The sequence below is a fragment of the Silurus meridionalis genome, chromosome 10 (genome assembly GCF_014805685.1).
Source record: "Silurus meridionalis isolate SWU-2019-XX chromosome 10, ASM1480568v1, whole genome shotgun sequence".
Classification (NCBI taxonomy): domain Eukaryota; kingdom Metazoa; phylum Chordata; class Actinopteri; order Siluriformes; family Siluridae; genus Silurus; species Silurus meridionalis.
In genome coordinates, this window is record NC_060893.1 from 10,339,635 (window position 1) to 10,357,577 (window position 17,943).

The 17,943-nt window shown below is 38.0% G+C and overlaps 1 protein-coding gene across 3 annotated transcripts; it reads right to left on the reverse strand.

Moving 5' to 3' along the window:
• Positions 1-893: 893 nt before the first annotated feature.
• On the reverse strand, positions 894-17,405 carry cep152 (centrosomal protein 152). Of its 3 annotated transcripts, none has more exons than XM_046860034.1 (29): positions 17,143-17,405; positions 16,812-17,054; positions 13,201-13,307; positions 13,029-13,086; positions 12,391-12,690; positions 11,136-11,298; positions 10,854-10,994; positions 10,496-10,635; positions 10,201-10,401; positions 9,613-9,760; positions 9,115-9,206; positions 8,863-9,026; positions 8,505-8,709; positions 8,297-8,404; positions 7,644-7,774; positions 7,434-7,562; positions 7,159-7,294; positions 6,866-7,051; positions 6,477-6,749; positions 4,848-4,979; positions 4,197-4,582; positions 3,868-4,063; positions 3,269-3,344; positions 3,009-3,176; positions 2,784-2,871; positions 2,591-2,673; positions 2,327-2,483; positions 2,068-2,174; positions 894-1,932 (listed from the first exon to the last, which is right to left on the reverse strand). In XM_046860034.1, the coding sequence occupies exons 2-29, from the start codon at positions 16,899-16,901 to the stop codon at positions 1,085-1,087; spliced, it is 5,013 nt and encodes a 1,670-aa protein (XP_046715990.1). In that variant the 5' UTR covers positions 16,902-17,054; positions 17,143-17,405; the 3' UTR covers positions 894-1,084. The 3 variants fall into 3 exon arrangements, with proteins under 3 accessions (XP_046715990.1, XP_046715992.1, XP_046715991.1); XM_046860036.1 differs by lacking the exons at positions 16,812-17,054; positions 17,143-17,405 and adding exons at positions 13,556-13,843; positions 13,951-14,001; XM_046860035.1 differs by lacking the exons at positions 16,812-17,054; positions 17,143-17,405 and adding an exon at positions 13,556-14,061.
• Positions 17,406-17,943: the final 538 nt, after the last annotated feature.

The window sequence follows — 17,943 nt, forward strand, 5'->3', positions numbered from 1 at the left end:
TACTGTTCAGGAAAGTCAACAGCTCTCATCACTTAATTTCACAGTCAAAACCAAAAGATATGCAGCACAGAAAGGATGAACGCTGTGCTCTTTAATCAGTTTAAGAATCTTGGATCTGCAGATTTAGTCATAGATCAACACTCATCTATAATATCCTACAATAAAAATGTTTAAAAACAGCTTGATTTGACAGTCTGCAGATTCTCCTACAATATGGCAACCACATACTGTGGCCTAAACTGAGAGTAGGTGGAGTTTGTAATGGAATGTACATCTCCATGTTTTTCTCTGAAGCAACTGTTGATTCTCATGGATCTGGGTTTGATACTGACAGAGGCACTCGTGATTTTTAAATCTAGTACAACTGCTTTCAGCGTAATGTAACAAAATATTGACGTCTAAAAAAAAAAAAAGGAAATATGAAATTTATAAAGGCTGTCAATCGATTATAAATATTTAATCGTAATTAATTGCATGATTGTCATGAATTAACATCGCAACCTAATCACACATTTTTTAATCTGTTCTAAATCTACGTAAATTAACACTTTACAAGTTTTGAATACTCTAATCAAAAAAAGCGGGGACAAATATTGGTGCTTAATGCAAACGTATGTTTATTATTAGTGAAACCGTACTCAATATTGAGCATAAAGACAAAAATTCTTGTAAATGTTTCAAAGTAATTACGGTGTTTTAAATGACGTAAATCATCAAGTCACCGAACGGAACTTTTTCTGTTTCCACACGGACGGTTTTAATTGCCGGTTTAAATTGTTCATGCAGGATCTGGGCGCTTGATTTGAGATTCAGTGCACCAGTAAAACAAAAGTTTAGTGATGATAAAAAAAAAAAAAAAATAGCATGTTAAATGCAACCTGAAGGCTTTCTGGTAAAATGAGCAGGTTTAATGATTTTTTGGAATATAAGGCATTTTAGTAAAAGTTTAAACTTTAATTCTTATAGGGCAGTAGAAAAACAGATAAAAAAATCATGACAAACATCAATATTCAGTCAAATCACAGTATAACTGGCTAACACACACATACACACAAATATATAAAACTATTAGGACAGACACATTTCATTTCTGAATCAGAGACGCTGGGCTGTCAAACCCACTGTCTTGTTGGCATATTCTGAATTGAGGAAGTAAACTTTTAGTACATGTTTTTCGGATTGCCTCATCCTCTGAGCCTGGGATTGGCTCTCTGGTCTTAGTCAGCTTAATGCCTGTGTACTTTTTGGATGGCTTTTTGACAATCTCTTTGTAAACAGTTACATCAGAGTTATCACCAGCTGTGCTTCCAAAGTCCAGGTCATCTAGAGTCGGCCCAGTCAATGAAAATGATTTCACTGGCTCTGGATGTTTGCCGGGATGGGAGGAGGTTAGATGAATGTTGTTGATAAAAATGGATCCATTACTGGATAAACTCCAGTCACTCTGGCCATCATCTCTCACAGGCGCCTCTTCAACGAGGAAAGGCTCATCCGCTACCTGAGGAGTAAGACGTTCACTGGCTTTTCCCGTTTCTGTCCCGGTCAGGTACTCCTCCCTGCTCTGCTTCCTCAGTGTCACATTCACAGAGCCTACAGAACTAAAATGTGCACTGGATGAAGCAAAATCACGGAAGGATTTGGGATGATGAGAGTGGAGCGAGTGTGGTGTCACAGGTTCGGGTACATCAGGAACTTTAGCAGCATTTGTCTTCACAGATTTGAAGTCGGGTTGAGAAGCTTTGCCTGCAGTTTTTATTTTGTCTGTTTGGGCTGCAGAGCTGGTCTCAGTGAGGACCTTCATCTGCTGCCGCTGCTCATTCCTGCAAACTTTATGGGACACGGTTACGGTAGAACGACTTTGGCTTGATGGAGCACCTGACACTTTGGCAAGATGGTCAACTTTAGAATCTTCTGTAGAGTTTGATGATGGATCTACGATAAACATGCATATAAATATGAGGTTTCCATAAAAACTGTATTATGACTACAACTAGTAATAATAAAAACTATACATTTTTTTTTTTTTTATAAACATTGAAAAAAATAACAACTGTAAACAATTTGCACCTTGTCCATCCGGATTTCTGTGTAATTTCTTTTTGACTACAGGCGTCTCCAGCACTTTGGCCATAGCAGCCAGTTTACTAGCAGCGTTGATGATTTTCTTTTCAGCACTGGGTTTTAAAGGATATGATGAGGCAGCAGTAAAAAATAAAAAGAAAGAAATACAAAATAAATAAATAAAAATTGTAAAAACTTTGCTTGGTCTAGCCAAAAAAAAAAAAAAAGCATTAGTAGAAAAGGCTAAAAGAAATGAAACTCTTACCCAGTGGTCTGTCCTCCCTCCTCCAGGAGCTCCTGCAGGCAGGTGAGGTAGTACCTGCGCATCCTGCGGGCCGTGTCCTGCCTCTCTCGGAGGACCTCGGCTCTGATCAGCTCAGCTGCTCGCTCTTTGCTCTCATGCAGGTAGCGCAGCATGTCACCTGCACAACACACCATTAATTAACTACAGACAAACTACGACTACAAACTTTAAAATAGAACTTCGATATTATAGAAATTAACTGTTAAATAACAGAAATTCACAGACCTCTGATTTTGTGCACAGCTTTCATATATTGTTGATTCATTTCTTCAAGGCCAGCATGAAGATCCTGTTGACTGACTGAATCACTGTAACAGATTATAAACCAAAAAAAAATAATTAACCTTGCATGGAAGGCCAAGTGCAGAGCAATGTTTTCATATTATATTGTACAAAAACATTTTCAAAAAGTACAAACCCTGACTCTTTGCACGCAGACAATTTGGCCTGCTGGACTGCTTTGGCATGGCTTTCCTTTTCTTTTTGCAAAATTTCTTCATGCTCTTCTAAATAATAAAAATAAAAGAATAACATAAATGAGAATACTTGTAAATTCATGAATTAGAAAAGTTGTCAAAAAGATTAATATTTATATTTATGCTAATCTTGGGAGAAGTCAAAGCGAATGCAGAGCGCTAAGGACCTTTGAGTTTGTGCATTGCGCTCTTGTGCTCTCGGACTGTGTGCTGAAGCTGACGACAGGCCTTCTCCAGATGTCTCTGAAGCTCCCGATTTTTATTCTGGAGTTTGCCAATGGTGTCATTACAACTCATATTGTGACAGACACTTTCCTTCCTTTGGACCAGTGAGGCTGCAAAGTACAACATGCAAGTGTTCATAAGATCTAAAAACATGAATGATCTCAAAGAACAAGAGCAATTCCAGCAGGACGAGGGTACATACTACGTATTTGATCAAGCTCCTTTTCGTGTTGTTCTTGGGTTTCCTTCAGAACATGCCTCAACTTCTCCTCACTGCTCTATAGCAAAAAAAAATATAGTGTCACATAGTTTCCATAATAAAACATGACGCACAAATACAAAGTATTTTTTAGGAATTCTCCTGCATTTTTTTTCCTGATCACTATTCACAGTATTTATGTTATATATAGTCAATTACTTACCATTATACTAAAAGTTCCTTTAGTTGAAACATGTTATGCAAACTGCTGAGTTGGGTTTTGAATATGAAATATGAATTGGAGGGCGTTGAGTGGCTTTACAGCTACTTGTAGTTTATCCATACATAAACATTTACATTGGTAACGCACAGTTGAACCAGAAACTCTTTCTACTGATAAAGTTTTTTTTATTCCAGAAAAAGAATGAATTTTACAGATTTGGCACTTAATAGAAACAAATGTCTGATGGCATCATTAATTAAAGCATTCTACAAAACTACAAACTTTTTTTTTTTTACCTCAGGGAAATGTGATGACATTGTTTACTGTAACTCATGCTACAAATGGGGGTACAAACAATGAATGCTTTCGCATTACCAACCTTCACCAACTCCTGCTTGGTGTTGGCTACAACTCTGGCTAGTGCTTCTTTGCAAAGACTCCTGAGTCTAGCACTCACACCACTTTCCCTTCTCTCTCGCTCCTCATTAACCTCTCTTTGCTCCTGGACCTCATTCAGCACCTCTTTTAACTCGGTCAGGACCTCCTCTATTAATTGCTGCTGAGCTTCTCGCAACCTGAAGAAAAAAAAAAGGTTGTTTTGTGAGTACTGGTGCTATTTAGCAAACAGTGAGTATATCTTCACACGACAGCAACACTATCATGCCAAGTTTTATAATGATCAGTCAAAGAGTGGTCTTTGATCATTACTTGAGCTGTTGCTGACTCCTCCACTCCTGCTCTTTACTCCACATGGCTTCCTGTAGATGTTTTTGCCCCTGTCTGTGCACCTCCTCCTGAGTCTCTTTTATTCTTCTCTCTAGCTGTTCCTTTAAGCTCTCATGGTCCCCTTGGAGTTGCATCTTAAGACACGAAATCTCCTTCTGTTTTTCAGTGTTCCACAAAGCCCTGGCTGCAGAGAGCTCAGATTTGAGAACAGTCTTCTGTTCTTCAGTAGAGTCTTTCAGCCGATTGTTCAGGGAATTTAGCTGCTCCTGAAGCTCCTGGTTTCTGTGCACATAATCCTCAAGCTCCTTGCATTTTCTACTCATCATCTCCAGCCATTTGTCATCAGCTGCTTTAACTTCTAAGGTTACCTAAATGTTGAAGATATAAAGGGCCTTTAGATCAGTTAATAAATACATCTTCTGATTGGTAACAATGATTGTTTTTTTTAACTAATAATGATTAGTCACCCCCGCAGATGATAAAATAATAAGAGACTGAAGCAATACTGTACAGTCAAGTGGTTCTTTGTTTTTAATCAGCCACATTAAAGCAGTCTATAATAATTTTTTTTTTATAATTATACAAATCTTTTTTGTTTGTTTCAGTTTTTGTATGTTTTTAATTTTAACCCACCCGTTTTTCAATCTGTTGCTCTTTTAGCGTCTCCCACTTTTCTCTCTCTGTCTGCAAACTGGCGCTGTACTCTGGGAGGGACGACATCTCATGGAGCCAGCGATTCCAAGCTCTAGACACAGCACATTCAATCTGCAAAAGGACGAAAAAGAACTAGTGATATCCTGAAACAGTGCACATATTATGGAACTAATGTGTGTATTTTTTATCATAATGTAAGCCCAAAAAAACTACTGAGTATTTATGGGCAATTATGGTGCAACAATAACTTGAATGGAGTTTTAAACATGTTTATGTAACATCCCAAAATAACAATGGCCATAGATCTCTATATAATGAGATGCCAATATTTTTGGTAGAAATATTTTACATTTATTTAATACTGGACTATATCAAAGTAAAATAAATTATTAAATTTTTATAATAATAATAATAATATAATAAAATATATATATTTTTTAATGATTCATTAAAATGTTTTTTAATAATGACCTGTTCCTACTTTTTAGTCATTTACACTTACATTTAATATTGTACAATATCCACAAACAAAGTAAGTTCCTGTAATCACTTGCAATATAGTTGTTTGTCCACATCAGATTATACAATTTTCCTCGTCTTGTCGTGTCACAGAGAATATGTACAGTGCAAATGTCTTTGCCCTTAGGATATTCAGTATGTGGGAAACATTAAACGAACAGCTTTACCTTAGATTATACGGTTATAAAGTACAGACATGGAATAAACTGTCTATAAATGTTAAATAAAGCCACCATAATCGCATGTAGGTTGCACATTATACATTTTTCTAAATATTATTATTAATAATAAATTACTTGATCTATTCCTTTTTTGGCCTATATTATTGTCTATCCTGTTAAATAATTACTACAGATACAAAGTATTAGAACAAGCTCATTAAAATAAACCTGCGAAATAAATTATAACCAGAACTACTGCACTAAAAACAGTCATCCTGTGATAGACATTTACTCAACAGCATCTGACCAAGGTTGGTTCTATCAATTATGTGTATATATTAGGGCTGTCAAAATAAACGTGTTAGCGCAAAATTCTCTTTAACGGCACAGATTTTATTAACGTACAATTAACGCGGCGCGCATTTCTGTGACTTATTATTTAAAAAATATATTAATAAATAAATTCGCAGACATTTTCCGCATTGATTTCTTTTCAGCCTGCTTACCGCGAACTGAGGGAAAGCGACAAGGAGCCGTTACATAATTCTTTAAAAAAAAAAAAAAAAAAAAAAAACCCATACCGTATTTAACAAAAAAAATTAAAATTACATATCTAGAGAAACATGACATATCAAAAGAAATTCATATTAAAAAATTATTAATAATGAATATATTTATAACATCTGTTACTATTAGTTAGTGTATTAAAAACCTAAAAAATAAAAGTTGTAAATTAAGGTACATTTAGAACAGATATAAATGTGCGATTCAATATTTTAATCGATTGACAGCCCTAGAATATATTCATATGTTCATATGTTAATAGTTAAAGGATCGAAAGGGTACATATGCTCATTAATTATAGGCTACTGTACTGCAGGATTTTTTTCTTGACCTGAAAAAGCCTTACATACTGTATGAAACAGACCTGCAATGCCATGTCCTGTACATGTTTCTGCTGCAGCTCTCTCTCTTTGCCCTTCACTGCCTCTTCCACTGCTTTGGTGAGCTTGCTGTCAGACTCTTGCTGCAGCGCCATCCTCTGGGCACTGAGTCTGTCTTCGAGCTGCTCCAGAGAGAAAAGCCGGGTCACAGAATCCACACTTTCTGTCTGACAGGAGCCATCATGTGTTTCTGTAGATTTGGCTTTTTGTTTTTCTTTCAAGGCCTCTTCCAGTTTTTGCTCCCATGTCTTTTCCAACTGAAGGAGTGAGATTAGACACACATTCTCAAACACTGGTATACAGATCAACACTGTGCTGACAATCGTTTTGTAGTTTTTTTTAATTCGTTATATTTGTTAAGTATGCTACTCACTTCTTGCTGTCCTTCCTGCCAGCTCTTTTTGGCCGAGGCTAGCTGCTTAGTGACGTGCAACTGTATCTCTGTCTCCTTGTCTTTGGTCCACTGAGCCTTAAGCTGGGCAAAAGCCTCCTGGTGTTGGGAGGCAAAATCTGCCTTCAGCTTCTCCTGAGCCTCCTCCACCTCCTGTCGCCTCTTTACCTACAGAACATAACAATAAATTCAATGTTTATTATCCATTGTGAGAAAATGTTTTAAATGTGTAATTCATGTTCGATAAGGGATGGCAGAATATAAAAATAATTCACCTCACTGTCTTTCTGTTTTCTCTCCTCATTAATTTGGGTCTGAAGGTTTTCCTCAAGTTTATCCTTTTCTTTACAAACAGAGATGTAACATTCCTGCACAGCTAATACTTCTTGACTAAGTTCAGCTAATTTAGATCTGTGGAGAGAACGCAAGAGAAAGTCAGCATACACACTGGAACCATTAGGAACATAATTACTATAACGCTCATAAAACTGACTAATAGAAAACCTGCACACTATTTTCAAATGGGTGTTTTTGCACATAATTGGCTTACTCGAGCTGCTGGATGTGCTGTTGATGCTGAGCAGTAAGCTGCTCAATATGATCTGCATGTTCCTGGTCGAGTTCTACACGAACACGCTGAACCACATCATCTCTGTACTGCTGCTGGGTTCTCTCATATCTGAACACACACCAGCAATTGCATATAAAATTGAATCACTTCTCAAGGTTCCCTTTTATGAGAAACCGCTGGTGTTCTTACCTTTCTTCAGCCTCCTGTTTTTCCTGGTCGAGCTCCTGAATCATCTCCCTCATCTTGGTGCAAAGCTCCGAATTAGCTGCCTTCACCTTTTCCTCGCTCTGCTTTAGGTCTTTATTTCTTAACTCGAGCACCTACAATTAAAATATCCCAAACCTCATTTTAATACAAAAGCAATCCTGTGTAGAATAATTAATATTCTGATTATAGACAAAAATCCTACAAGTTACTATTTATGATTTCCAAGAAAAAAAAAAAATTCCTACATTCACTTTAAAACTTTTAAGCCATCATTCTCTTTAAATCCTGTGAATTAGAATGAGTACATTCTCAAGGTTTAATCTGTACATTGATATGCTGAGATACACATTATACTAATGGCTGTTGTTAAAATCTATCAAAGTAATAGGTCTTGGTGGTAAAGAGTTAATAACAAACCACTAATCATCATCCAAAACGTGTAATCAATTCTCCAACAGAGCCATGAACCTTTTATAAGTCACTCAATGCATAATCTAATTTGTGAAATTAATGTTTTAAAGCAGGAATGTTCTGAACGTTTTATTTAAGCAAAAAAATAAAAAATAACACGGTCACACATACACCTTTCATAACACAAGAGTACAAAAATAAAAAAGATTTTGCTGCATATGGACCTCTACACGTTTCTGGAGCTGTTGTCGTTCCTCTTCCAGTCTTGCCACTTCTTTGTGAGGAGTCGTGTTCGATTGCTCCAAAAGCTTTTCCAGGCTGCTCTCCCTTACCTACGATATTCATGAGTGCACACAGCACACAGTTTTTAGTACCAAAGACTTTTTTTTTTATGTATAGCAAATATCGCACACATACACAGAAGAGACTCACCACAAAGTCTTTAACATTTCTCTCAGCTCCTTGAAGCTGGGTCTGTAGCTGCTCCACATGATTCTGTGAGGTCTGAAGCTCCTTTTGTAAGCGGGAGATCTTCTCCCTCTTTGCTTTCAGCTGAGCGAGACATCGCTGCAGCTCAGTCTTCAGCTCTTTTATCAAGTCCTCCTTAGGCAGGCTAGAGTCTGACAGGACTGGGGTGCTATGGGGAAAAATAGAAATAACAGATTCTTGAAAAACAAACAAAAAAATAATATAAAATGTTCAACTAAATCCTATTCACATCAAACCCTGATTCCTACCAAGTCATTAAATATTCATATGATTTTCAAAGGCACCATGTAAAATAATTTACCTGTGATTTCTACCATCTTTCCAGTTAACTTTCTTAATTCCGAGATCTACGTAGGACTCCGAGAGCTGGTTTGTCCAGTTTGGATTCGAGTCAAAAGAAACTGCTCCGAACTTCACAGCAGACTCATACAAGGTGATTTGCTCTTTCAACTCATTTAACTCTTCCTACAGAAAAACAAAGGAGTAACTACAATACAAAAAACAATCAATATTACCGGGTTGCCCAAATAAGGTGGAAGACTGGTTTACTTACTTGGAGCGCTTTGTTCATGTTCTCACTTATATTACGACTAGACTGGGCCTGCTGTAGTTTTATCTGCATCTGACTCATCTCTTGCACACACCCTAAAAAACAGACCAGCAGATTAAAAAAATAAATAAATAAAAATGTACCATGCCAATGATGTGTTTATATAAATGCAGTAATTTTACATACACTAGTTTATTAGTGTTACTATGAATATTGCAGGCTTCTACAAGGGAGAACAGAGTGAGAGCAATCAACTGTGCAGCCCTACGCCATAGGGGGAATAAAACACAACATATGGCACACAATATGACCTTTGAGTTGCACTCCTTTTAAGGGTAATTGCTAAATCACTCATCCGTCTCATTTAAATTTTGGTGAAATGGTTCAACTGAATTAACATTCTACTGGGACAAGACAATGCACACGCACACACACACACACACACACACACACACACACACACACACACACACACACACACACACACACACCCACACACACCAGTTTGAAGCAGCTTGGCACACTGCTGCTGGCTCTCTTCCAAACGCTGCGTGAGAGCATTGATGACTGCAGCTCTGTCCACCTGCTCTTCCTCTCTCTGTCTCTCCAGCTGCCTCACCTGCTCCCGCAGCCTCTGGGCCGCCTGCACCTGTCTCACACACACACTCACTTATGTGCATCTATAAAACCTGGGGTCCTCAAGGACTTGTAATGCCCTCTACTGAAACACGAGTCAGTATTTTTCATGGCATAACGTTTGGTGGCTGGATCGAGTATTTCGTTAAAATGCTGGGCTTCTGGGTTTTTCACACATGCACACAGAAACACAACAATGTCTAGAGTTTACTCAGACTAGTACAATAAAAAGCAGCAGTTCTGTGTAGAGAAGTCTTGTTGATGACAGAAATCTTACAACGAGACCGCTAAGAGCGCACAGAAAGGCTACAATAACTCATAATAACTTTATACAATTGAAGTGAATAGAAAAGCAACTCAATACACAAGACGTCAAACCCTAAGGCAGATTTTCTACAACAGAAAACTTGATAAAAATGACTAATAATGAGGAAGATTCTGAAGTGATCTAACCTGCTCCTCCAGATTCTGACTATGCGTGTCTAATTTTTGCTGCAGGCCAAGCACTTTAGCTTCATGCTGTTCCCTCATGGCCACCATGTCTCGGTCATGTTGTTCCCGTGCTCGTGTCAGCGTGTCAGAGCGACACAGCTCCATCATCTGCTGCTGCAGACTGTCTACCGCAGCCTCTGCAGCACACAGCTTCTTCATGTTCTACACAAACAATCAAAACAAGGCTCTTGATCAGCTACAGACACACAGAGTGAGCGCTGTGGGCAACGCATGATTCACAGTACTGTATTTTTACCTCGTGGTCTCTCTCTGTAAGAGTCTGAATCTGTCGCTCCAAAGACAGGACTTTCCCTTGTAGTCGAGACTCGCACTCTTTTGCCTCCTCTAGGAGATGACTGGACTCCTTCAGTGATAACATTAGCCCATCCTTTTCATCTGGGAAAAAGCAATGTTAAAAAAAAATATGATTAACATTTTTTTTTTCTTCTCAGTGTTCAATCACAATTCTTTTTTTTCCCCCCCTGGTATTATACAGTAGCACTGTGGATTAAGATATATTATTGTTTTACAGCAAATCACCAAACACATATCAATTTAATCAGGCACCAAAAGGCTCCAGAAAAAAACTTTGTGTCTTTAGAACGTTAGCTTACCTTTTACGATAGCAAACTGATGCTCAAGATATCTCATTTTTCGCCTGCTGTCTTCAAGTTTCTGCTCCAAGTCCTCAATCTGCCTCAATTGAGCCTTGTTTAAAATTTTCACCTGAGCATATTCCTGGGCATCAACAGTAGCTGAAACGTGTGACGATTACAAACTCTTTACTTATTTATTCCATTTTAATTATGTTCAGTACATATGGAATAATATTGTGTTCAGTACATTCGAAAAACAATCGCAGTGACATTTCAGTCTGCAGTCACCACATAACTCACATGGTGATGAATCAAGGAAGTCTTTTTGTAGCTGGTCAAAGTGGCCATTCTGATGAGATGCCTGAATGTTGAACATGTCTGGTTGCCTTGCAGGTTTATGTGGCTGATAGCTGGCTTTGTAACAGTCAACATCTTGGTCGCCAGCAATTCCATTATCAAATTTCTATCAATATCACAGGATAAGGTTTGATATTAGTTTTGGCAAATATTGTATATATATATATATATATATATATATATACATACACACACACACACACACACACACACACACACACACACACACACACACACACACACACACACACACACACACACACACACACACACACACACACACACAAGCAAATGGACAAATGTTTTGGGACACCTAACCATTACACCACCAGGGACCGTGATGAGATCACAATCTAAATAAACAAACATTAATATGGAGTCCATCCCGCCCACTTTGTGCTGCTTCATTGGTTTAGGAGAAATTTCCACAATATTTTGGAGTTTCCCCAGAGTATTTTTGCCCATTCATCCAGCAGAGCAATTGTGAGGTTAGACACTGATGTTTGCAAGCACCGTTCCAGTTTATCCAAAATGTGTCTGATGGGGCTGAGGACAGGGTTCTGGTCAGGTTCTGTTTCACGTTCTTTAACACCGAACTCATCCAACCAGGTGTTTATGGGCCCAGTTTTGTGAACCGAGGCACAGTCATGCTGGAATAGAAAAGGACTTTTCCCTGAACTCTTCCTTTAAATGTCTGACGTATTATGATTTACCTCCACTGATAAAACTCTGAAAAACAGCCCTATACTACTATCCCTCCTCCACCAAACTTTACATCTGGCACAATGCACATTTTCCCGGCATCTGCCAAACCCAGAACATGTTACCAATGTTTCAGGGTCCAGTGGCAAGTTCTATACCACACCATCCAAATTTCTGATTTCTGACACTACTTTCCTGATTCCTTGGATGCAGCTCCTCAGATATGGAAATCCTTTTCATGAAGCTTCCGCTGCACTGTTTTTGTGCTCATGTTTATGCCGGTGGAAGTTTCTTCAGCTATGAAATAAGTAAAGCGCTGGCGACTTTTGCACACCAAACACTTCAGCAGTCTGGGACTCCGTTAACCATAAAATATCAAGCAGTGAAGAAATTCACAAACTGACCTAGTAACATGCAGAAATGTACTGACCGACCCCCCCAGAATGTTTGTAAATACAAATGCACACACATCAATATGTTTGCAATTAATAGGCACCTGAAAGTGGTTTCTGATGCTGGCATGTTCTTCATAGTCTTGGCCATCTGCTCCAGGGTGGTGACCTGTGTGGGGGTATGGTTCCTGTTCGTAGTCTTCCTCAACCGAGAAGTTGGTGGTAGCATTAGATTCTACAGTTCCAGTAGAGGAGTAGGCATAGTCTCCAGACTCATACTGATGGCCCTGTTGTGAATCCCAGCCATGGGTTAAATGTTCTGGCCTACCCTGGAGTTGATGAAAATGGCCATGCCTATACATATAACCCTGATGATCGGACTGGTTATAGGCATCTCCGGGATTCTTTAAAAAGTAAATAAATATAATATTGTCAAAAAAATAATAATTAAGTCCATGATCTACAAACAGTGACACAATATACCTCAAACAAATACTCTTTACTATCACAAATATCAGATGGATTATTTTAAGCTTTTGGAAAACTTTTATTTTAAGCTTTTTGGACAAAACCCCAGAGAATTTGATGTTTGTTGCTTACTCTTGTCTTGCTAAACAAACTTTTAAACCAGAACCAGCCTTACACACAGAACTATGGATACCCATATGTTCATTACCAGTTATGAGTGTTTAAATGCACATCATAGTCTTATTAACACCTGAATTTTAAAAAATAAACTCACGGTTTCAGCAGAAGGAGGTTGGGGCTGATCTGACTGTCCATTCCAAGCATGCTGAGGACTTACATATTATAAAGGAAAAAAACAAAAACAACAATTTATAAATTTCTAAAAGACAAAATAAATGCTGTTAAAAAAAAAGGGTAGCTGATTGAGAGTAAACCCCTTCATGTACCGGTCATGGTCTTTCTGAGGACTGCAAGTTGAGTAATCCAGCTCTGGTGAGTAGTCATGACTATCTTCCAGCATATCATCTGGGAGGTCAGTTAAAAGCTTATGCAGCTAGAAGACACAAGTTATACAGAATTTGAGAGACAATGAATCACGAAATCGCATGGCAACTTATTGCATGGCAACTGTTGACAAAAACACCACCACTTAGTCTGTCTACACAAACACACCTGTGATTAGACTACATGGAGGTATTGTTAAAGTTTATGTGCCATACAAGAGAAGTAAACAATCATTTTATCAGGTTAACATACAGAATCATTCACAGGCAGAAGACAGGATAAACCATACAGACTTACTCTCAATAAAGAGTCCTGTATCAACCTGACATCTTCCACAGTCGCCTCACACGCAAAAACACTTTCATGCATTTAGGCTAAACAGACACACTGCAAACACAGAGGTTAGCTGGAACTAAACCATGTGCTTGCAAGTTCTGGTTGCTAAACTATACAAAGTCATATGATTAAGCAGACTTAAGGAAATAAACAAAAATATAATAAAAGGTTTTACACTGTCCTGCCCTGCAGCTTGCCTATTGTCAGACTCCATATAGTCTGGTTAACTGGAGCAGAAACATTCCTCCCCTGCAGCGGAGAAAGAAACATTTTTACAAAGCCTGCTAAAAAAAATAGTCAAGACTTTGACATTTTATCAGCCTTTATAAAAACCTAGATCAGTCTAAACATCAAACCTAAGCAGTACAGTCTACTGCCCAAAGGAAAAAATCCTCATGTAAGCTGACATTGTTGCTTTGTTTCTTCAGTCTCTTCATTTAGAAAGTCAGTCAGAGACTAGAAGCACATGCTGACAGAGTCAAAGCAGACACGCCTGACAGCTCTTCACTTCAGCCAATAATGTTCAGGTCCATCGTGCACCAGATTTCTTAAGCATGAGTCAGAGTCTACATGCATCTGATTGGAAGAATTTGGTCTTTAAACACAAACACACCTTATGGGTTCTACCTACTGAAAACAGTTCAAAGCATAAAGGAGGGTAAAAAAATGATAAAAATAAAGACCAACCTCAAAGTGTTACACTTTTTATGGTCTTAACACCAAATTAGTTAGAAATTGGTTGCCATTTAGGGCTTGGCCCTTTTTTTGCCCAGGCATGTACATTGGTTTCTGTTATAAAACCCTGAAATATCAATGGCATTAAATACAGCATCCAATGCAATCACCAGCAAGATTGACTTTCTGCTAAATGGAAATTTAGATTATCGAGATGACAATTAACACAACATATACAAACTTGTATTGGGCAAAAAATAAAAAGTAGATATAAAAACTACTTATTCAGTGCAATTTAAACCTCCAGCGCTCGCTACATAATCAAACAGTTAAACATGAAATAATTATTTTAATCTATAATTAACTAAAATGATTGCAGTCATGACTAATTGATCATAAGCTACTTTAGAGGAGTCTGCAGTATTAACAGATCAAGCAGTTTAGGCAATAGGGAAGACGGGGCTTCAAATTATAAGGAAAATATAGAATATTAAAATGATGTTTATCTCAGTTACTCAGTCATTGAAACAGATCAGCAAGTCAGTCAGTTGAAGCTGCTTTTTAAACTTTGCAGAGCTGTTTATACAGAATCCATGTTTAGGGATTAACTCAGATTAGCCTGTAACTACAGTTTTTCGATCAAGTTGTCCTTTTGGATAGATAGATCACTTTATTCATCCCTGAGGTCAAATCGAGTTTAGGTTTACAACTCGAAGGAATATAGAATTCGAAAGTACAACAATATAACGTGCTCTTTCACATCATGCCTTTTTGTTCTGAACCTCTCAGAGGATAGTGAGGACAGCTAAAACGATCATCAGACTCTCTCTCCCCTCTATCATGGACATTTACACCACACGCTGCATCCGCAAAGCCAACAGCATGTGGACGACCCCACACACCAGTCACACACACTATTCATCCTCCTGCCATCAAGGAAGCGGTTCCGAAGCATTCGGGCCGTCAAATCCAGACTGTGTAACAGGTTCTTCCCTCAAGCCATCGGGCTCCTCAACACAGAACTGAACTTACACACAATTGTGTGACTGATCTGTACAAATCGGACTCAACACACACTCGTACCCACTTCGCACATCCATGTCTTCAGTACCACTCGCATCACTTCATTACCATAAACTGTTTACATGCCGTTTTTGCACATCTTTTCTGGATTGCAGCTATTTGCTCTTTTGCACAACATTCTGTTTACATTTTTGCTACCGTTCACTTTGTCTATTTACAACAGTTTACTGGCTGAGCTATTTTGTGTATTGTCTTGCACTGTCTTGTGTTGTCTTTGCACTGTTTGCACCAGGTTGCACACATGCACTTTTTGTGGCGCGGACACTTACTAGTCCTTAGCCCTGTGTTTTCTGTTCTGTGATTGTTGTTGTATGTAGAATCAAAGTCTGGAGGAACGTTGTTTTATTTCACTGTGTACTATGTCAGCTATATATGGTTGAAATGACAATGAAAGCTTCTTGTCTTCTTGACTTGATTCTGGAGGTTCGTTTTGAGGATGCTTCTGCGTCTACACCAAACGGAATAGATAATGCAATCATCGTTCGGCTCTCATATTTCCTTTGAGAGATGATGTTGACATTTCATTATTTCATGGGATGTACCAAAGTATCCTCATGAAATAAATGTATTCAAATATTAAAATAGAAAGATGATCAAATAAAATGCTGAAATATTCAAACAAGACGTTGAATTATTTAGGTTTTAACAAACTTCTTATTCGATTGATTATTAGCTATTCTTTTAATCAACATATAAACAACCAATTAATGAATAAATTATGTCTCTCATTTACATATTTTACATGGGAACCCTCACACCACCATATTCAACCCCTCAATCTTTACGTAATAGTGCTGATACTTGATTATGCCTAAATAGCAATGAAACTGTGTATGCAAAGAATTCACAAGAATCTTGAATAAAGCATATAAAGAAAAACATAAGTAAAATATTATAAAATATGCCGGCTTCGTTTAATGGTAGTCTATTTTTAAATTAACCTAATGAAAATATACTTGATTACATACACCAGACAAAAAATAATAATAAATAAATAAATAACTGAAATGATAACTAATTAATTTAGGATCAACAGTAGATTTAATACATACAAGCGAGGAGATGTTTTTGTTTTTTTTAAATACATTTACAAGTGAGCTTTTTAAATTTTTATCTAGAAATAAACATATTCGTATTATTACACACTGCAATTATAATACATGTGCATTCAGAAGAGTGTAATTTGCCATTGAGTCGTTTTGGTTCAATAATATCGTGAAAACCATGTATAACCCTGGTGATGTGGGAGATGAACTCAAAAACATGAACATGCTGTAGGCTTCACGTTACAACGGTGTGTTTGGGCTTCATTGAAGGGGCGTGTGTGTGTGTGTGTGTGTGTGTGTGTGTGTGTGTGTGTGTGTGTGTGTGTGTGTGTGTGTTTTAACTGCCAGGGTTGAGGGTTGTATCTAGAAAGCTGTTGTAGCAACCTGGTGATAGAAGAGAGTTACTGAATTACCTCCTGCTCCCTGGCGTAGTCCTCTTGATCATATTCCTCTTCTTCTTCATGCTGAGTTTGTAAGGCAGCGCTATCAAAATCAATCGACATGACTGTCGTCTAAAACACAGGCAACAGTCTGAACAACAGCAAATAGAACAACCCGGAAGTAGGCTATGAGCTCAGCTTCTAGTTATTGCAGGTCCATATATCCACATCAGGGATCCACACAGTCAGCAATCCGACCGCCATAAAGTAAGTCTTCTATAAAAATAAAGCAGTAATAACAATCAATACCGACAGTCCAGGTAGATCTTCACGCAAATAAACAGCAGAAAGAGTTGTATCTTACCTCTGATGCATGAACATCATAAATCCAGACTCATATCCCCCCTAATCTCATTTCACTTTCCGGCACTAACACAGTAGCGGTTAACGTCGCGCTCAAATCAACACATTCTGCAGCTAACCTTTAACCCCTAAGAAACAAAACAAAACCCGATCATGTCTCTTCGAGTGCTCGTTTTATTGCGTTGTGGACGTTATAAACGCCGTTAGTTCGGTGAGATAAAACTAGCCACGGTGTGTTTATGCTACAATACATCCCAGGCGTCAGTCTTGAAACATGGCGCTCTGAGCAGCGGCAAAAATCCTGCAAGCTCATTGGCTGGTTTGATGATGACGTCCTGCCAGGCAGAGCCAGAGACCCGCCTTCAAAAATGTACCGGTTCATTCATCGGAGATCAATAATTAAAATGATATAATTCGATTTATTGGAGAGAGCCATAATCTAATTCCTGCAACAGTCCACATTATAGGCATGTTCATTCCTCAAGGCAAATTATTAGACTCATTATGTACATATATAACGTGTTATTCTGGATTCTGAAGACATGCATCTTCTAAATCTATGAAGTATAATCCCAGATCAATATTGGAGCCATGCATCTTGTTATTCCTGCGTATTAGAAGCAGGTCTCTTCCTCAACGCAGGTGATTAAACTCATTATTTAATATATAAAGTATTCTGGATACTCTTTGGAGCCATAATTTTATTCCTGCAACATTTCACATTATAGACAGCTGATTCATTATGTAAATATATTAAGTATTATCCTGAATACTTATTGGAGCCATACACCTTCTTGTTCCT

What these genes read in the sequence shown, in the direction of transcription:
- cep152 (XM_046860034.1), bottom strand. Translation starts at nt 16,901, where the DNA reads ATGTCGATTGATTTTGATAGCGCTGCCTTACAAACTCAGCATGAAGAA. An exon ending in AACCTCCTTCTGCTGAAACC is followed by an intron (nt 12,691 to 13,028) that starts GTGAGTTTATTT and finishes TACTTTTTAAAG; the next exon opens with AATCCCGGAGATGCCTATAA. An exon ending in TCTGCGTGCAAAGAGTCAGG is followed by an intron (nt 2,674 to 2,783) that starts GTTTGTACTTTT and finishes AATCTGTTACAG; the next exon opens with TGATTCAGTCAGTCAACAGG.